The sequence below is a fragment of the Notolepis coatsorum genome, assembly GCF_963971535.1.
Source record: "Notolepis coatsorum genome assembly, chromosome: 18".
NCBI lineage: Eukaryota > Metazoa > Chordata > Actinopteri > Aulopiformes > Paralepididae > Notolepis > Notolepis coatsorum.
In genome coordinates, this window is record NC_140182.1 from 70,149,240 (window position 1) to 70,171,234 (window position 21,995).

Here is a 21,995-nt window from a genome sequence, read left to right on the forward strand (position 1 = left end):
CTATGTCAGGACGGGGTGTCAGGAAGGGGTATAACTTTTTTTCTAGAAGAGATTCAGAATTGTCTCAAATGGTAGACATGAGTGTTTTTGTGTTTAAATAGCCGCCATGAGCACACTCTCAGCCTTCCGATAAAAAAAAAACTAGATGGCAATTATTACATTCTTGAAACGGGTCCGTTCGGACCCTAAAGGTGCTCCCATAGTCGAGCGGACTGTACACGGACTGGACTCTGCGGAGGTCCACTGGACTCTTTGAGCTTTCATAGTCGAGCGGATCTCCGCGGACCAATTTCCTACATGTCTCGCGCCAGTTTACACCAGTTTACACCTCGCGCCAGTTTGTGTGACACCAAGTGGGCGCGGCAGACGTCCGCGCGTCAGAAAATAGGAGCTTCGCACTTGGACTCTGCGTTGGGTCTGCTTTGAGTACCCTTTGGGTCAGCTTTGAGCCCGCGGGAGTCTGCTCCGTGTACGGTCCGCTCGACTATGGGAGCGCCTTAACACCACACAGTGTACCCCATCATATACTGTATACACACACAAACATTCTTACCGGCTTCCTATCCGGGTTGTGAACATAACGGTTAGATGCACAGTCCAGCTAAGGTAAATTAATATTCTTCAAACTGATCCCTCCCGTTAGAAGCAGTGTGCTGAGGCACCAGACAGCTGCTGCTGATTGAACCCTGATTGGGGTGGTAGTCAGTAGTTGATCAGCACCTGCCACTAATTGGTTACCAATCAGTCAGTGTGAGAGCTGCAGTTTGACCTGACAGTGTGTGTATGTGGGGGGATGCCATGACTGGGTCATGTCTGGGTTCAGGAGGTGTAGAGATCCTGTTTGACTTGACAGCTATATCTCAGATTTGTAACATTAATATAGCAGCAAACAACTATTTTCTATTACATTTAGCTGACGCTTTTATCCAAAGCGACTTACAAGTTCGGTACGAAAAGTCAGCAGAAAGGGTACAACTCTTTCAGCTGAGTAACAATGTTCATCAAACAGTGTTGAAACTTGGGGTGCTGCAGTGCTGAGTGCCTAGTAGTAGAGACATAATTAGTATAGTAGAAAGTAATATAGGCAAGGAAGATTATTTAGTGGAAGAGTGCATGATAGTAGAAGACCGTAAGATGGGTTGGTTTTTCTTTTCTTCTTCATTTCAGATATTGATTGAAGAAGTGTGTTTTTAGACAACGGCGAAAGATTGGTCGGGTTTCGGCTGTCCTAGCTAGCTTCTCTTTGATGACCCTCTCGGATTTCGGATAGGAGTCTGAGGTCTGAGGCGGCTAGAATATGTAGAGCCGAGGAGTCTTGAGGGTGTGTAGTTAAGAGTATGTAACGTAAATATCAACAACAAATAAAACACCCCAAACTCAAGAGAAAATAACTTTATTGAGGTTTTCATAAAAGCTCCCGCCTCCTCCCCTCGATTACTATTGTGATCAGATACTATTGCACAGATCTTTACAAGCCAGCGTCTGTCTGCGGGAGCTCGGTGGTTTCGGATGCCGATTGTGGCTGGTCCAGCAGAGTGAGCCCCTTAGAGGTCGTTATGACCCAGTGGTTGTTGTCCTGCTCCGCCTTGTGGGAGTCCAGGAAGGTGTGGGCTGTCGCCTCATACTCGTTGCCGTATGCAGTCCTGCAGAGACACGGCTGTTTAAAAAAACACAGAGAAAGACAACGCGTCTCACTGGGCTTGAGATTTTAAATCTTAAAATAGGAACTTACCATAGGACCTGATCTCCCAGAACAGCAAGGGCCTGGTTTGTCTTGCAGTGAATGATTAACACTTTAAAATTTGCCTGTAGGAGGACAAAGAGAGACATGTGTTAAGCGGTTCACCTTATTTTGTCCAGCCCACTTTCACCGTTGTAGTTCTATCTAGTTGCTGAACCTTTTAGATTCTAGCCAGTATGGTTATATTCAGCTAGGGCTTGACATTAACTTTTTGGCTCACTAGCCACTGTGGCTAGTGGTTTTCCAAAGTCACTAGCCACTCAGCATTTTCACCAGCCAAAAATCCCCACACACGCCGATCATAACCCAACAATGGTAATAATGTGATTATTAAAATGGTCATGTGAAAATGGGCTCCAGACTAACTTTTTTCACCACCATGATGAATGAGAGACCTCCTCCAATGTACAGTTTCTATGTCAAATGTATATACACTCTTTTCTGGACACTTTTTGTATCACAAACAGTACTGTATTTGCAAATCTGGTATGTCATAAATGTATAGATGTAGCAGTACTGTCTATCTGTATGTCGTGTGTGTCATATATGTTATGATGAATTGAAAATGATGTAAACTGATGTAAACAATACAAAAGTATTTCTCTGGTCTGCATCCCCTTAACAATTGTATGTATTGAGCTGTACTGTACTGTACCCATTCTGCAATCTGTTAATAAAGTTTTCATTCAATCAATCAATCAGAGAGAGAGAGAGAGAGAGAGAGAGAGAGAGAGAGAGAGAGAGAGAGAGACAGAGAGAGAGGGAGAAAGACAGAGAGAGACAGAGAGAGAGAGGGAGAGAGAGAGAGAGAGAGAGAGAGAGAGAGAGAGAGAGAGAGAGAGAGAGAGAGAGAGAGAGAGAGAGAGAGAGAGAGAGAGGGGGGGGGGGGGGGGAGCGCGCGCGTAGGTTCTAGGTTGAATCAATTGATGAACAATGTCGCCGTTGGAACGTTTCATTATAAGCGTCTTGCAAGTCGCAACGCTGGTTAAGATATGAAAATACTTGCCAGTACTGTAAGGATGGTTGTAGGCAGCTGTGTTCAACGAGCCCGCCAGCTAGATTATGTGTATTGGCGACGACGCGACTCAGTGTGAAAATAACTTTGAAGAGAGGTTTCAGGTTTCACATGGCTCTTTTGTTTATTCCGTCATTCAGCCAATCAGAGGCAGATCAGGGCTGGTCTTTGCATAATGAACGTGATATAGCCAATCAAACGCAGAGATTTAAAAAAAATTTAGAATGCACATGGCCAGGGAGAAAAAGACGCTAAACACACACACATAAACACACACACATACACACACACACATACATACAGACAGACAGACCACTAGCCACTGTGGCGGGTAGAATGACAGAGGTACACGCCACAGGGGAATTCTACCCGCATCTGGCGGGTGGGCAGGTGCCAATGTCAAGCCCTGGTTATATTTCATACTGGCTCCGTGTCTTGCTTCGCCTATTGGACTATACTCGTGTGCCTATTGCACTCATTGAAAAAAACAATCATGCACATTACATCTATCATAGCCACGCCTGCCTCCGGCTGCATATATGCCGGATGCAGTGGCCATGCCCGCCCTTCCTTGTTTTTTCACGCGAAACGGCCGCTCATATGCACCCACAGCAGTGAAGACTCGATTTAGCTGTTAGTTAGAGATGAAAGGAAAGAAGAAAGAGAAGGATACTCCACCGAAGTCCTTTTCAGGACTCCCCCAGCATGTTCAGAAAGAGAAGCGATTGGTGTCCGCCGCTCGTCTGAGTTTCCTCAGATCGGCGATACCTCTCCGAAAGATTGCTGAAGGGTGACAGCTCGCGGCGGTCGGTGGAAGGCTCAAGACGTCCGCGCTCAAGGTAAGCCCTGGCGCGGCGGCATCGCGGCTGTTGCTCAGCGCACCGATAGGCGTGAGCAGCCTGTAAAGGTGAAGCCTTCGTTTGGCGTGGTGGGGCTAATTACCCCGGCCCGACGGAGAGAGCCTTTTTCGAGCCAGGGGGAAGACTCTTCCCTGGTGAGTTCCCATATGGCCAGACTGGGGACCCCGAATTTTACACCCGCTCGGCGCGCTATGGTTAATTACCTCGGCCCTGCGGGACTTAAGGCCTCTACATGCTACAGCATATGTTGGATTATGTAATTGGTTTGGCTACAACAACACACAGTGACTACATTCATCATTGTTTACAATGAACGGAAATCGCGATTTTTTTATTAGTTTGTCATAACAAACCAATTATATGTGTAAAGGCACAACATATTCCAGTTAACGGTATATTTTTTTAATGATTCGTTACGGCGCAATCAATACTTCCATGCGTTCGGGACCTCCATGTTTTGGGGGTATTCATCAGAAAAATCTGATCCGGGATTCGGCTCCCATCAGTCGGGCAAGAACTGCGGGTTTTCAGCCTCTCTCCTCTCTCCTGGAGCTTAAGGGGGAGCCGCGCTCGGCCAATCAGAGAAACGCAGAAGGCGCTCGGCCAATCAGAGAAACGCGGAAGCGCATGTTGGTTGCCTAAAGTGTTCACGCTGCCGGACCGGATCAGTCTAGCCTAGTGTCCACCAGGCGACAGTTGTACTCTGTTCTTGCTAAGTAATCTGTCAGCCTGAAGGCCCTCTGCATTTCCGGGAGGCTCTATGTGGCTTGTCTCGTCAGACATAGCCCAGAGACTCCAACGAGGAAATAACGGGGCAGACCTGTCGTCACAGGGGGGTTCCCCACCCAGCGGGTGGGCCACTGCAGAGCTGATTTCGCCATGGAGCTGCTTTCGAGCAATCAGTCCCTCTAGCACCCCTGTGGTTTATGGTCAAATCTGCAACCCCCCGCCTGGTACACCAGTTTTAAAGCGGGCGGTTACGTTGGGGACACAGGATTTATCCTGGTGGCGCCGGACCGGACCAGCCCATTGGTTCCCCGTTCCAATCCAACGCCTAAGGGCTCCGGCAGGGTGTATGCCCATGGTCTCAGGAGCCCTCTCTTGGCGCATGGCATGGTAAGTGGCCTGGTCGCCGAGAGGTTGAATATGGAACAAATAGGTATTGATGCTGATACCATTAGCGGGGCGCGCATGCTCCACCCACGGCCATGGTTCAAGCAGGCTGTGATGTGAGTGGTGGCGGGCTGAGGATTTGGACCTGAGGTCACATCCTCTAGACTCGGTTCTATCCTTCCGTAGGGAAACAGTCTATCTTGGATAGGCCCTCGGCTCCGATAGTAGGGGCATATGCTGCTGCTATGTCCCCATGTCATAAGCTTCGAGGGTGCAACCTCTATTCCCGCCCTCTGGGGAAAAGTTTTTTTGCTGGGCGCACAGCGTCTCAAGTCTGTTAAAATGTGATTTGTCCCCTAACCGGGACCTCCAATTAGCCCTGGTTAGGCTATTGGGTGTCTTTTAAACCTCTCGAGCGTAAGCTACTAAGCTATTATCCTGGCCGTTACCTCCGCTAGACGAGCGGGTGGGTTATATGCTCGTTCGGGTCGACCAGAGTACCTGTTTATATACAGGGGATATAGACCGGACCCAGCCTTTGGGCCAGAAATAGCCTGGAACACTTATCGCTATGGTGCTAGGGCCGTTCCACGCTCCACCTATTTTTCCTATGCCGTGCGCTGGCGATATGTCTTAAGACGCACGTGGGACCTCGGGCTGCCAGTCAACTGTTCGTTAGAATGTCATGGTGGCCCTGATGGAGGTGAGGCGCTGTCAGAAACAACGCCTGTCCCACTAGTCGTACTAGGGCAGTTGCCCTCTGTTACACCTTGGCTGGACAGGTTCCCCCCGCGGGCATCAGGGCACATTCCACCCGTGGGGTGGCAGCCTCTGCTGCCCTGCTTAGAGGGGTCTCGGTGGAGGACATTTGCGCTGCGGCTTCATGGTCCTCCCTGGGCCCTTTCGTCAGGTTCATGGACATGACTGAGAGCTCTGTCTCTCATGCGGTCCTTAGTGCTGGGACCTCTTCTGCATCCCGCCCCTAAGCGGGCTAGCAGGGATGTGTGGTGATATGGACCATGGGTTGATTACGCACGGTCTACTCACGTTGTGCGTTCTAGGGAAGCTGTGCCCTATTACGCATAGTATCGGAGTCCTATCTTCCCGCTCCTCGTTAGGACGAGTGTGGGGATATGACCCTCTCTGCTTTGACGGCCGTAAGGGACCTCAGGGGGTACATGTATCAGGGCTATGCGCCCTGCTCCGCCCATTAGTCCAATAGGCGAAGCAAGATGCGGAGCCAGTATGAAATATAATGAAGGTTATCCTATAACCCTAGTTATATGATTACTGGCAAAGCGTCTTGCTTTTCGGCCCTGAGGACCCTTGGCTGGTTTCACGTGAAATTCAGACTCGGAAGGGCGGGCATGGCCACTGCATCCGGCATATATGTGGCCGGAGGCAGGCGTGGCTATAGTAGATGTAAGGTGCATGATTGTTTTCAGCGAGTGCAATAGGCACATGAGTATAGTCCAATAGGCGAAGCAAGACGCTTTGCCAGTAATCATATAACTAGGGTTATAGGCAGGGACGTGCACAGGACTTTAGAAAGGCAGGTGCCCGTAATCATAAAAGGGCATTAATTATTAAATGTAATGCGAGCGCGCGCAGCGCGCGAGCGCGATTTTTGGGGTTAATACAAGTCTATCATGGTACATTCAGTTTCACCGATAGATGTCACCAAAACTACATAGTGTCCCTTTAATAACACAATATGCGCTCCAGACCAACAGCTACGGGAGGAGAGAGAGAGAGAGAGAGAGAGAGAGAGAGAGAGAGAGAGAGAGAGAGAGAGAGAGAGAGAGAGAGAGAGAGAGAGAGAGAGAGAGAGAGAGAGAGAGAGAGAGAGAGAGAGAGAGAGAGAGTATGCTGCGTGTTTTCCTGCACTAGCAGCAGGGAGGGAGGGGCTGGGGACTGGGGAGGGCTGATCTGGCGACGTGTTTCACGAAAATATACAGTGCACTGCAAACCCGACATTTTATTTTGTTGGGCAAATACCTTACCTGATGTGTACTCTTGCTTTGTTTTAGTTGAAATAGTAACTGTAAAAAAAGAGGTCTCGACTCGAGTGTGAGGGCACTGTGAGCTCAACAACAGCTGGATATCAATTTCCTGTTCAGTGCACTGCTGGCCCTGCGCGGTTTACATGTCTCATTGATCAACACCCACCCACGTGCTATGCCTATGCGTAAGGCTGGAAGGACCTATTATTTACGAGAGGGGTGGCATTTCTCTCTCTTTCTTTACCTAATATTTAGATTCTATCGTGACATCTTTCATTTGGAAGGGCAGGGCAGTATATATATATATATATGTGCAACAGTAAAAAAAAAAAAAAAAAAAAAAAGGTGGGTGGCATAAAAAGGGCACTTTCTAATGAGAAATGAAAAAGGCAGGTGCCCGGGCACCCCTTCACCCCTATGTATGCACGTGCCTGGTTATAGGATAACCTTCGTTATTTCAAAATGATGGCCGAAGAGCAAAACCTCCTTTCTGAAAAACTATCTTTTTGAGAAAACTAAAGAAAATGTTTTTCTTTTGCAGAATGCAATTTTTTAAGGATACCCAATACAATACACTGTTTTTGGACTATATTACTATATTATGTGTTAACAATACCGACCAGGTATTAGCGCCTCGCAAAGTGCAGATAGGAGGTTTTCCCACACTTTTTTATGCAGATAGGAGGTTTTGCTCTTGGGCCATCAATATGGACAAAACTGCTTAACAAGCAAATTGTCCTTGTATCGAAGATAACTGAAAAAAATAAAAATTACAGAAGTCAAAGGCTAATACAGTATATCTTTTTCTAGATACTGTGTCATGTGGACATCGGAAGTGGAACCTCAACAAAGTCTGTGCGCCATGTTAAGTTGTCCCCTGACCCTTATTGTTTGGTTTAGTTCTCCTTAGTTGGTTAATGTTTGCACAGGTTTACATTCATGATGCACACAATTTCTATTTCACATAATGACACACGACACATAGATTTGCGTACCGATATCATATACATTATTTATTAGCTGTTCTGACTTACATGTTTTAAGTCTGTTTTGTTCTGCCTACTATTTTTTGGGCCTATTTATATTCTGTTTGAAAATTATGGATTTGTTTGGGTAAATAAAACCCTTATTTTGTCCTGGACTCTGTGTCCTCATCTTCTGGCTGCTTGGTCCATCACAAGCATCCTTGTTGCCTACAAACATACTGTAAATAGGGATACATGCATATGTTTAGGGGGGGCTGCAGGGGACACGTCCCCCTCAATATTGAGAAGAGGTCAATTTGTCCCCCTCGTAAAATATAGCTAATATGAAAGACAACCCCCTCCCCAAAATATTTGAAAGCAAAACAGAATGCCAGAGAGCCTTACTGCATTATATTCCATTATATTTGTGTCAGCGGGTACCTGAATGTTGTCTTTTCCTTTACGTAAATAAAGACGTTTCCACCATAAATTGATGCAGAAAAGGTACAAATTGTTGCATAAAAGTTCACCAGAATGCAGGAAATGAAGTGTATGATGCTCACAATTTTCTGGAGGAGGACCTGCTTAAGCAAACCTATGCCCTTGGATAAATGCCTAAAGGAGGGTCTTACAGGTTGTGTGATTAGGCCTTAGTGGCTACGAATGAAAAATGAATGAATGACATGTATTCTCCACATTCCTCCAAACAAATCACAGTATCAAGCTCCGTCAAATAGAACAATCATAATACAAATAAATTATAAACAAAAAGTCAAGAGCAATGTAGTTAGTTAGTTGACATGTTCAAAAAAGGAGTAGAGGGAAGCTAAGCTTATTGATCCCTACCCCCTTACATTTACATTTGTTCTTCCATTAATTTTGTATAATACATTATAGAATATACTTTTACTTATAGTACAAAAAGAATAAACTTGATTAGCTTGACAGCAGTAATACAATACAACACTACATAACACAATATAATATAACTTTGTTTATCCACATTACTCATTTCTGTATTTCTCTAATGTGTATTTTTTTAAGCTGCTTTTTAAATTGTGCCATATGTTTACTCAGTTTGATGTATTAAGGTAAATTATTCCACAACTTCACTCCACAAACGGATATGCACATGCTTTTCAGCGTAGTGTGTACCATTGGTTGTTTAAGTTATATTCTCCTTCCCTGTCTCTGAACCATCTTTGAATGTTGCCTGGGATTCATTTATATCTGGCTTTGTATACAATGAGGGCAGTTTTGAAATCAACTAGGTGTACGACAATACAGTGACAAACTCACAGGCACTGGCAGACCCTCATATTCAAGCCTCTCCTGGGGGTCAAAGTGCACAATCTTCCACCAAGACAGGAAGGTGCCTTCCTCTTCCAAACTCACTTCCTGGAGGCGGGACTTTTTTGCACACTTCAAATGAAATAAAAATATATTAGGCACAGATTGCTGCAAGACTCTGTCATGGTTACAAAGAATATGAGGCAAAATATGACCTCATACTGCCTTTTTTGTAGGTATACAGTTCATAGTCAAAATATTATTTGCAATCTACTAAAACGTTATCAAACTTTACAACAGAAAAAGTGTACATTTATGCATTCAGTTATCATTATAATATAGTGGTAATAAATGATCATCTAGTGATGACTAGTCTTCAATCATTTATTTGATTCACCCTTCAGAACAGATCAATGTTAGCCCCTAGACCCACCTTCTGGAAGGTCCGCAGGTCGCTGGTCAGATACAGCTGAGGGGAGAAGGACAGGGAGGAAGTGATCCCTGTCAACAGCAGACATGGCATACAAGGGAAGATCCCTGACTCATGTAATACACACAGCACCGTTCTGCCACTATGTTTTCAACTACAATCTATAATAAAACACAGGATACTTGTGCCATAATGATAAGGATAAGCACTCACTGATATGTGTATATGGGGCATTCTACCGAATTAGTTCAAAGTGCTGTCCCACAACAAGAAAAACGATTTAACAAAACAATTAAGTATTCAGACATAGATATTTACTAAGTTGTTAACTTTGCTAACTTTACTAAGTTATATGTTATGATCTATTTACCCAAGGCATTAAATTATATTGTGATGAGCTAAATATATACAAAATCATCATTTATAGGGTACTTTCTATTGGGAAGTAGCTGTCCCAAACCCTGACATGTAAATTTCAATGTATGTAAATAACACTTAATTTTTTTTTAGATTTAGTTCAATGGTGTAATTTCAAATATCTTCATGGTTTAATAAAAAAACTATACTCAAAAAACCTTGTCCCTAGTTTTCATGTCACTACCGAAACACAGGAGTTTTAGTCCATTGGCTGAGCCTGGTTTTTAGCCACACCCCTGCATTTTTGACCAGGCATTGACACTGCCTCCCTGTCCCTCATGGCTGCATGGTAAGTAGCTAAATCCCATACTTTTGAAATAAATGTGTTCCAAAGTCTGAAAATCGGTGTGTAACCATAATAATTGTCACCACCGAACACATATTTTCTTCAATTAAGTAAACTTTTTGGGGGTTTCATGCAGAATATTATGTTTTTATGTGTGTACACCTCTTCAAAGATGTGTATACTAGCCATGTGCTTGCTAGCATTCTTTAGTTATGCTCAAAGTTAGCCAGAATTGTCACTACCGAAACATATGGTAACGTTTTGGTAGTGACAAAATGGAATGGTAAGTAGTTAAATCCCATCATTTTGAAATAAATGTGTTCCAAAGTCTGAAAATCTGTGTGTAACTTTAAGAATGGAATATATATTCTCTTCAATAAAGTAAACTTTTGGGGGTTTTATGCTAAATATTATGTGTTTATGTATTATGCAGTCACTACCGAAACACTGGGTGTTTTGTAAAAATAATTAAGTATAGGCCTATTGAGCTATAAACTAAAATGTTATGATAATGATTGGTTAAATGTATGTTACATTTCTTGTTCTTTTTAAATAAATGTGTTCCAAAGTCTGAAAATCGGTGTGTAACTTTAAGAATTGTCACCACCGAACACATAATTCTCTTCAATTAAGTAAACTTTTTGGGGTTTCATGTGAAATATTATCTTTGTATGTGTGTACACCTCTTCAAAGATGTGTATGCTAGCCATGTGCTTGCTAGCATTCTTTAGTTATGCTCAAAGTTACATATGGTAAAGTCTCGTAGTGATGTGATCATTTCGGTAGTGACAAAATGGAATGATAAGTAGTTAAATCCCATAATTTTCTCTTCAATAAGGTAAACTTTTGGGGGTTTTATGCTAAATATTATGTTTTTATGTATTATACAGTCACTACCGAAACACTGGTGTTTTGTAAAAAAATTAAGTAGCCTATATTGAGTTATAAACTAAAATGTTATGATACTGATTGGTTAAATGTACGTTCAATTTCATCAATCATTAACTCTGAAATCAATATGATCAGTGTTATGCATTTTACAGAGAAAGATTGCTTTTAGATTTTGATCTAATTGTATCAATTGAACTTAGAATTTTGGTAAAAAATTTAATTTGTATTGATTTAATTGTGAAAACCTTCAAGAATAATTTTCAAAAATACTCTTTAGAGAAGGGAAGGAAACACAATCGTAACAGGTTAATATAATACCTTTTTACTATAGTGTATTACTATGTTTCGGTAGTGACCATTTTTGGGAGAGGAAAAACTTTCCAAAAGATTCTGAAAATACAATATAAAAATTGCCGGTACGCTCACTAGATATATGTACTTTAGATATGGTACAATATATATTTGGACAACATTTTGGGAATACAATTCTAAATATTTCCAACCTGACTTTCAACCAATTCAGTAGAATGGCCCATATATGTGTGTGTGTGGGGGGGGGGGGGGGTAAGGGGTGGGGTGTAGGGGTAGGGAGTAGGATACAAACCCAGTTTAGAGTAAGGGGTGTATGGGTAGGGAGGAGGATATGAACCTGGTTTAGAGTAAGGGGTGTATGGGTAGGGAGGAGGATATGAACCTGGTTTAGAGTAAGGGGTGTAGGAGTAGGGAATAGGAGACAACCCTGGTTTAGGGTAAGGGGTGTGGGGGTAAGGAATGGGAGACAAACTTGGTTTAGAGTAAGGGGTGTAGGGATAAGGGAATAGGAGACAAACCTGGTTTAGGGTAAGGGCTGTAGGGGTAAGGAATAGGAGACAAACCTGGTTTAGGGTAAGGGGTGTGGGTGCAGGAGGAAAATGTGAGCTCCAGGTATTGACAATGCCGACATGTAGATAGATAGGCAGCGAGAGCCAGCGTATCACCAGGGTGGTATCAAGTGGGCATCTCCCTTCAATATTTGAGTGACTGTGTGTGTGTGTGTGTGTGTGTCTAGGGGCTATATGACTGGGGGCCATGGTGTGTGGGTGCCTGGGCAGGCCGCCTGTATATTTTCCCCAACGGAGTTTCACTTCCGCGTTCGGTTTGCGCGATCTGATTGGCCACTGACGTTTCTCTCAGCGCCAATCGCGTTACTCCTAACAAACTGGTTAAGCTTGGCGACTCTTTCGAAGTCGCTCTCTTTCGAAGTTGGTTAAGGTTAGGGTTAAGGTTAGGGTTAGGGTTAGTTGGTTAAGGTTAGGGTTAAGGTTAGGGTTAGGGTTAGTTGGTTAAGGTTAGGGTTAAGGTTAGGGTTAGTTGGTTAAGGTTAGGGTAACAGCCTGCTGGCGCGATTGTTAGGAGTAACGCGATTGGCGCTGAAAAAAACGTCAGTGGCCAATCAGATCGTGCAAACCGAACGCGGAAGTGAAACTCCGTTGGGGAAAATATCCACGCGGGCAGGCCAGGGGTGATGCGTTTCCTGCCTCCGCCTGTGGTGGGGGGTGTTCGCCAGCAGGGGGAGTGAGGAACACAGGAGACGGCAGAGGACCACGCCGGTGGCGGTGATTGTGACAAAGGCAAGGAGACTCGGCAGGAGAAACGGCAACTTGCCACAAAGTTATTGACTTCCCCAAAAAACTGTTACGGTGTAATGTTCATGTGTGTTTTGGTTTGTGTTGTTGTGTCTTTTCAATATAAAACCCAAGGCTGAAGGATTCCCTTGATCTACACACAGTGTTATGAGTATGACACAGCTGTTTTTATGACAATGACATCCAAGGCCTGGATTCTCCCCGGTGTCCATGGCCTGTAGTCAGATTAGCCCTGATAATATTACCATAGTGAGTCTGCTTGTGGTTTCCTTATAAGGATAAAGGGTAAGGATAAGGATGAACTTTATTAATCCCCTTGGGGAAATTCGGTGACATACACATACATACAGCCCGTATGTGTCTCATTAAACAAATATTTCACAATCATTACATTTTGACAGTAATAATGGTACACATAAATTCAAACAGGCATGTACATTTGTTGACACATGTCGACTACAGTATATCTTGAATATAGGATATTTTATTTTATTGATATATTGTCTGACTGTTTTATTGCACTGCACTATTGCACTATTTTAATCTGTCTATTCTATTTTCCTCTTTTATCATTCCGTCTATTCTATTTATATTACTAACTATTTTATTAGTGTGCCTCACTGCATCACTGGGTGACAGTACAGCCTGGTGAAATCTTCCTGGACACTTTAAAATGTTTACACTTCTCACAATCTTCCTGGACACTTTACACTTTACATTTTTACACGTATTACTGTACATTTTACTGTATATTTCTGTATATTTTTGGCTGTATAGTTTATATTTAAGATTTTAGAATGTATATACATACCAGAATGTGCGTGCGTGCGTGTCACTCACCCCTCCAGCAAAGCCACTTGTCGTTCTCAGGGTGAAACGTTGATCATAATGTAAAGCTTCTCTGTCTGGACTTCCATCCACACTAAACACACAAAACAGCACTGGTTTAGGTATGTTTGTCGTGTGTGAATATACTTTATGTGTGCTATAAGTTGTGAAGTACACATAGGGGTAGGTTTTAGGGGGGGTTGCAGCCGGGGACCCCTCCAAAAATATAGCTAATATAAAAGGTAAAAAAAACAAGGGGGTCAAAACATTTATATATCTGTAGCTATATATAATAATACTTGAGAATAAATTAATATTTGACAGAATGCCGGAGAGCCTTACTGCATTATATTGGTATATTTGTGTCAGCGGGTACCTGAATGTTGTCTTTTCCTTACATGAATAAAGACATTTCCACCATATATTGATGCAGAAAAGGCACAAATTGGTGCATAAAAAGTACACCAGAATGCAGGAAGTGAAGTGTTTGATGCTCAAATGTTCCAGGGGGACGACCCGCAGACCACCCCCTTCAGTAGAAAGCTATCTGGCTGCACGTTAGCCTAGCTTAGCACAATGAATGGAAGCGGACAGTGCCGGTTAGTTGGACAATGCCTAGGCTAACCGGCACTGTCCACTTCCATTAATTGTGCTAAGCTTACGTGTAACCAGATAGCTTTGTACTGAATGCACAGAGATAAACTGGTATCTAATCTTCTTGTCTCTCTCTGGAGAAGACGGTAAGCTAATTTCCCAAAATGTTGGCGTGTTCCATTTAACCGATTAAGCCCGGAGCCCTATTTTCTGAAAATCCGCCTAAAATACATACCTAAGTAAATGGAATATTGTTCCACTTCTACAAGGTCCATTTGCATATTCTTGGTATCTAGGGACATCTATGGACCTCAGTGAATGTATTCCCAGTGTCAGAAATATTGTGTCTATTACTAGGCTTGCTTGAATTATGATTTGTCTTTGCATCTTTGACAGTAAATAACACCATGCTAAAAATGACCAGACATGATAAACTGCCACTGATCTCGTTCAGTACCTTCTTGAGATCATGTGTACAAAAAATCTAAGGAAATGAATAAAGGGAAGATGATTCAACAGAAGGTTTTGTAGATACAGTACTGAATTATCCCATCCGGAACAATGCAATTTGAAATATTATTATAGAATATAGAATGGCAGGCTTATAAATGACCTTATATGACCAATTCGCACATTTATGGATTGTGCCAAATCTTATATTTCAAATGCCCGAGTTCAATTTGGATTTAGTATCAAAAGGCGTGCATAAGAACAGATAATGAAATCTACTGTATGTATCGACTTTCGCGAACTAAACTACACCAAAACTAAAACGAAAATCTATCTAATAACACTTTAACCTATTGGTAAACTAACGTATTGATGATAATATACATTATAACTGCTGTTGTGACATGGTTATGATGTTTATACTTGAATACGTTTGAAAAATAAAACGATACTTTTGTCAAACAGTCTGGAGAGATTGATTTATGACATGATGTCATTTTGGGACCGGTACCGGTCTCGTCGGGCTTAAGAGTTAGTATCCCCACAGATGTTGAAAGTTGAAACCAAACTTACACCATTTGAAGTAAGCGTGTGTGTGTGTATGTGCATGTGTCTGTGTGTCTGTGTGTGTGTACACTTGGTGTGTGTACCTGGTGATGATGAAGGCAGTACGTGTGCAGGGCTGCACAACTCTCCCTGCGCTTATTCCACACGGGGCCTGAATGAGGGGGTTAGGGCCCTTTGTCAAGCTGCTGGTGTCGGCGTTGATGCCAATCACGCTGCATCCTCTGTTCGGTCCACCCGTATTCACCAGCATCACCACATCCTCGAAACGCAAGCAGCCATCCCTCGGCAAGGACAGGCTCACCTACCCACACACACACACACACACACACACACACACACACACACACACACACACACACACACTACACAGAGAGACAGACACAGCGTACACATGTACAGTATGAGTGCAAATAATAAAGGTTTGCCATCATAAAGAAAAATGTACAGATAGCATTGCAAAGCCAAGTAGTTTTAGACCTGCAATTACTTATCATAAAATGTACAGACCAAGCAATAATGTTGGATACCTTTGATGTCAAGGTATCAAAGTAAGTGTTTATCGACCGGGAATTACTCGCCTAAATTCCAGTTTACCCTCCCTTTTATGTGTGAAATAGTTTACCCACCTTTTGAAGCTGTTTATGATGATCTTTATGATTATCAAATCGTTTTGTTTGTTTGTTTTTTTAGGCCTAAAACGAAATAGTTATAATGCTAATTGTTATGTTTGTTGTTTCCAGTATTACTAACTAGGAATAAACAGGCTAGGGTTTCTTTACTGGCTTCTGTCCGTGGTCTGTCAACGTGGTTTCATTGCTGGGTTAAGTACTTCTATTCTATTCACATAATATGCTTACTACATATATCTATTCTATTCACATATATGCTTACCACTTGTATCTATTGCTATGTCCGCCCATCACAATCACGCGAGCTGTCTAACGCCTGTCCCGTCTCCCTGTCTCCCTGAGTGGCTGTCTCGGAGTGATGATCGGAGCGTTGGACATCCCGTGATGAAGACCGGGAGGATGCGACCCTGATGACCGGAGTGTTGGACGTCCCGTGATGAAGACCGGGAGGATGCGACCCTCGCTGCGCTGCCCCTTTGCCTCAAATAGATCCGCTATCAGCTCTATCTTTAATCTTTCAAAATGTTCAGTTGCTATCGCTATCAGCTCTATCTTTAATCTTTCAAAATGTTTCACTATGCATATGAGTGCATACCTACCAACTGTTCGCCTGTTTTACTGCAACACTACTATCACGACATCTAAGAAGGGAGATCCCCCCTTGAATGGCCCTTATAAGGGTTCTCTCCTCCACATTGCCTGTGGTGCATTTTTCCCTATTGCTATGTTTTAGTGAGTTTTTCCTTACCCTCCACTGGGGTATGTCTGGGAGTGTTGCATTTAATTTAGCATTTATTTAAAATAGTTTGGACTTTATGGTGTTCTTGTTTTGTTCTTGACTTTTTGTGATGTTTCTTTTTTTTATCCACTTTTCTCTCCCCATTTTCTATTTTTCTCCCATCCCAATTTCTTATTTCCAATTCTACCCTCCCCTGTCTTGAACGTTGCTAGACTATGCCTCCCACTGGTCGGCTGTAGTGAGGATAGAAGCCTTGCATCACGTGTCCCCTCCGGTACACGAGGAGGCAGCCTGTCGCATCTTTTCACCGCAACAGCTCAAACTCTCAGTGGCGAGGAGTAATGCGTGGGAGGCTCACGCTGCCCCCGATACTTCCTGTTTCTGCTGTACCGGCATCACCCAACCGACCTGTAGGAGTCGCTGTCCACAACGTCCAATCCCCACACACCGGCTTTCCCACCCTCTAACACTGCCAATTGTGTTAGTATGACGGCCGGCCAAGCTGGTAGCAACGGCGAGAGCTGGGCTCGATACCAGCCTATCCTGTGTTAGTGGCGAGCGCCTTGCCCACTGCGCCACTCAGCCGCCCCGTGATGTTTCTTCTTGACTTGTTTAAAGAAGACGTGTCCGGCCCATGGGGACATTAACGTGTGTTGTCGGGCCTTACAAATACATTTTATTTTATTTTATTCACACGTTGCACATCCAACCATCAAGGCACTCTCCTACTACTCGGTCCGGGTACCACAACAACAGGGCAGAACCAATATTATGTATTATAATAACAACACACTAATAATTTTTACTTACCTGTCTCAGAATGTTCTGTTTGAGGAAACCTGTTTTCTGGACAGCCAGCTCACCTCTCTCCTTCCTCTCCAGAAAGTCTTTGAGTCTTTCCTGACAAGGAGAGAGAAACGAGAGCATCTCAGAACGAGAACATCTCAAAACAAACTGGTCAGACTACTGCTTGACCTTACTCCTAGAACCCACCTCACCCCTGCCCACTTTGACAAACTAGGATGGCTTAGAGTAGACGACAGAGTACAGCAACTTGCAATGGGCCTGGTCTACAAGATACACTACACGACCAAGGTACCCATGTACATGTCAAAATACTTCCCAAAGGTCAGTGAATACCACGATCACAACACCAGAGGGAGCTCCACAAATCATGTTAAACCCAGATTCGGCTCAAACAAGGGACTAAACACGTTTCGCAATTATGCCACATCAATGTGGAACGCCCTACCAAAAGCTGTAAAGGAATGTGAATCACTACCCACTTTCAAAAACACTCTCAAAGAACACCTACGGGAGACTGCAATTCGAAACTGGCCCCTGTAAATGTCCTAACCCAACCCAATGTACAGTTTTGTCAATATTCCAATGTACAGTTTTGCTTGTACAGTTGTACAGTGTCCAACCCCACCCACCCCACCTCCTCCAATGTACAGTCCCCCCCCCCCCCCCCCCCCACCTACCCTCCAATGTACAGTTTCTACGTCAAATGTATATACTCTCTTTTCTGGACTCTTTTGGTATCACAAACAGTACTGTATTTGCAAATCTGATATGTCATAAATGTATAGATGTAGCAGTACTGTCTATCTGTATGTCGTGTATGTCATATATGTTATGATGAATTGAAAATGGGGGACCCTGATGTAAACAAGACGAAAGTCTTTCTCTGGTCTGCATCCCCTTAACAATTGTATGTATTGAGCTGTACTGTACCCATTCTGCAATCTGTTAATAAAGTTTTCAATCAATCAATCAATCAATCAATCAATCAATCAGTCATGTACAAAATGTAGCATATTCTTTGAAATTATATCACAAGTCACTAAAAGTTTGAGTTAGTAGAATAAAATTAGGCCCAATCAGTGACCCACACATAAACAAATCGGTATACATTTATTATTATTATTATTATTATTATTATTATTATTATTATTATTATTATTATTATTATTATTATTATTATTATTATTATTATTATTATTATTATTATTATATATTATTATTATTATTATTATTATTATTATTATTATTATTATTATTATTATTATTATTATTATTATTATTATTATTATTATGGCTGTAAGGTGTGTTTACATTCGTAAAGTTTGTTGTTATTTTCCATCTATGGATCAAACTCAAGAATGTAAGTTAACTGAGCTGAGCTGTATACCGTGTATACGGTACCTATGGTCAAATAAGGAAGCAAATCAGGAATTGGGGCTTTAATGATAGCCTTTTGCTTATATTAGCCTAAATTAACATAATGCAACTTGCACAGGTGGCTCAGCTGGTGAAATCAGATATCTTGATCTTGACCAAAAACATAAACGTTTACCTCTTCCAAGTAGGTGTCATGGTTCCATCTTCCAATCCGCACTTTTGAGTTGTATGTACTCTTTGTATATAAGCCATGATAAGCCATCTCGGTTATAGCCTAAAGTGAACAATAATCCTTGTAAATAAAATAACAAGTCAAGCTCTTTCCAAACCGCTAACGCTGTTAGCTAATCAGTAACCACACACAGGCATATAGTTTGATGACTGGTATCCGTGGTAACAGACTGTGGCAATGCGCCTGGCTCGACAGTTCCCTCTGGTCACCACTAGAGGGCGCGCTGATCCAAGCAATAGGTGTGACCATTGACGCTATTCAATTCCACCATAGATATATATAATAAAGACTTTATATATATATATCTATGAATTCCACACTTTCTTAAAAAAAAGAGAAAAGAAAGGGGGGAAATTATTTCTTCCTCACACCTAACGATACACGCACGCACACACGCACGCACGCACACACACACACACACACACACACACACACACACACACTCACACACACACACACACACACACACACACACAAATGAAAACAACATTCATAGGGTATTTAGAGCGGTTTACATTTATTAAACTACTAAGAGTAAAAATAACACTATTCATTAGGCTACTATTAAAGTGACACTGCCTCAAATGAACTCCGGCCATGCAGCTTCATGATTAATGCGTTGTCCTTCACTGTTCATTTCGAAATTATCACTGCTGCTGTCAGGCGAAAACCTCCTCTCTCCAATTTTTTTACTTGAATTGAAAATGTACTTGGTTCTCTATTTTATGAGCATGTTTAAAGGTGGGGTAGGCAATTTCAGAAAAATTAGCAAGAGTGAGCTTACATGTCCAGCAGAAATGAAGCTCTGCATCACTTTTCAAGCCTGGTGGTGCCACGGCAACAGTGGTGTTCTACAGACTCCCAGAGGCACCAGTAGCTTTAAGCTTAAACATCTGATTGGTTGATTCAGGCCCATTTCCAGGGACGCGTCGGAAAACAAACACTATACCACAACAATGTGGAACGCCCTACCCACAGCCGTAAAATAATGTGAATCCCTACCCACCTTCAAAACCGCTCTAAAAGAGCACCTACGGGAGGCTGCAATTCAAAACCCCGGTAAATGTCCAAACCCCCCACCCAACCCCCTCCAATGTACAGTTTCTTCTCCTCAAATGTATTATTCTCTTTTAGAAACTCTGTCTGTAAATAAACAGTACTGTATATTTGTATATCTTGTATGTCATAAATGTCTGGATGTAACAGTACTGTATATTTGTATATCTTGTATGTCATAAATGTCTGGATGTAACAGTACTGTATATTTGTATGTCGTGTATGTCATAAATGTTATGATGAATTGAAAATGGGGGACCCTGATGTAAACAAGACGAAAGTCTTTCTCTGGTCTGCATCCCCTTAACACTTTGACTGCCGGGACCCGTCTTTAGACGTCTTTGCTGGCCATGCTAAAGTTGCCGGGGGACGCTGTACAGCGTCCTTATATCAATATTTCAAAAATCTGCGATCGGATTCATAATGTCCCTCCGCTGGCCTGAGATCCACCAGCAGGACCCACTGAGCTCTCTGGCGGTTCAGGAGCGCCATCTGGTGGCCGATCGGCGCAACCGCTTAACAGGAAGCGCAGTAGAGGTTTTGCTGGTCGGCCATATTACTTCCGGGCACTCGGTATAGGTTCCGGCACTCTAGCTCGTCACACTACATAGCGATCGATTGCCAATAACTCGATAAACAACATGATTTGGACGTATATACCATTATACAAGCTGGAGATGGACCGGGTAATAATATATCCCATAATGATAAAATTTCTACTCGACGATGATCGCCCAACGGCGCGCGGAGACTGGGGTGAGTTTCAGCGTGTAACGTTACCGTCTTCGATAATAACTGATATTATCAACATTTGACCCACATTAGATGATTGGTATAACGCTGCCCACGGAATTATAAACGCCCCCTCGCCCATCCGGTCAACATCAGATGACGTGTAGTAACTTCTAGAAGTACGTCTAGTTGGAATTTTTTATATCGCGCTGATTGCCATCAAACTGTATTTCATCATCAATATAATGCATTTGGGGCTATATATCACGTTCTGGAGAAAGCTGCAGAAAGAGATGAAAACATACTTATACATTAGACAATACTTTACTATGAATATGTGAATGAAAAAGTTTAACGTTGCTACACAATGAACAATACATATAGGACTTTGAATGGGCCCTAATAATGGCAATGTAGCAATAGAATTTAAAAAGTTATAGCCCTGCAAAGAAGGGGACTTTCTCCATAGACAAATAGCGCTGGCAATCTATGGTATATCATTAATTTAACCTTAGGCAACCAAAGTGTATTGAGCCGTACTGTATTGTACCCATTCTGCATTCTGTTAATAAAATGTTCAATGAATCAATCAAAACCATCATGTTCCTCTTCAAAAAGTACACAAGCCGGGGACGACCGCCTGCCAATAGACCACTGCACGTCCGCTTTTCATGGAGCTTGTGAGGGGGAGGGGGGAAGGGGGGGAAAGGGAGTGCAGGGGGATAAATGAATGTCGATTAGAGCCTTGACATAAGTGGTTGTAGCTATGGCTGTGGGGGTGCTGGAGACATGATCCAATATACTTTTTTTTATACGCCAGAGTCTCCTGAACACAGAGACAAACCCAAGTTGATCGGCACTTTCTCGGCCGAGCTATGCGAGCGGCATGCTTGAAAAGTGATACAGAGCTTGCTCTATTTCTCCTGGACATAGTAAGCGCAATCCTGTTAGTTACCCCACCTTTAAGACCATAGATAGGACCCACAAAACCCTTGGAAACCCAGCGTAGAACTTCAGAAGTACACAGGTGCCAATCTAGAAAATGTTGTTGTTTTTCTTAATTTCTGAAAAGCTCACCCTCTTGGAGATAATGAAGGTTTCACCCAACAGTAGAATCACATGTTCTGGTCAAGTACCCTGAGCAAAGGGACTCTGTTGCTGTTGGCTGCTGCCAACCTCCTGCATCTGGGTGTCTGGCTCTGAGTCAATCAGTCTTTTTTTTTTTTTCTCTCTCTCTCTCTCTCTCTCTCTCTCTCTCTCTCTCTCTCTCTCTCTCTCTCTCTCTCTCTCTCTCTCTCTCTCTCTCTCTCTCTCTCTCTCTCTCTCTCTCTCTCTCTCTCTCTCTCTC

At 42.8% G+C, this 21,995-nt stretch overlaps 1 protein-coding gene across 1 annotated transcript; it reads right to left on the reverse strand.

The window, feature by feature from the left end:
• Positions 1-1,468: 1,468 nt before the first annotated feature.
• Positions 1,469-21,832, reverse strand: cfap161 (cilia and flagella associated protein 161; the record flags this gene model as incomplete). The annotated part of the gene is made up of 8 exons (XM_084335226.1): positions 1,469-1,643; positions 1,733-1,806; positions 8,997-9,119; positions 9,421-9,456; positions 13,477-13,558; positions 15,159-15,376; positions 17,254-17,343; positions 21,824-21,832. 8 exons carry the CDS (start codon positions 21,830-21,832, stop codon positions 1,469-1,471), a joined length of 807 nt encoding a protein of 268 aa, XP_084191352.1.
• Positions 21,833-21,995: the final 163 nt, after the last annotated feature.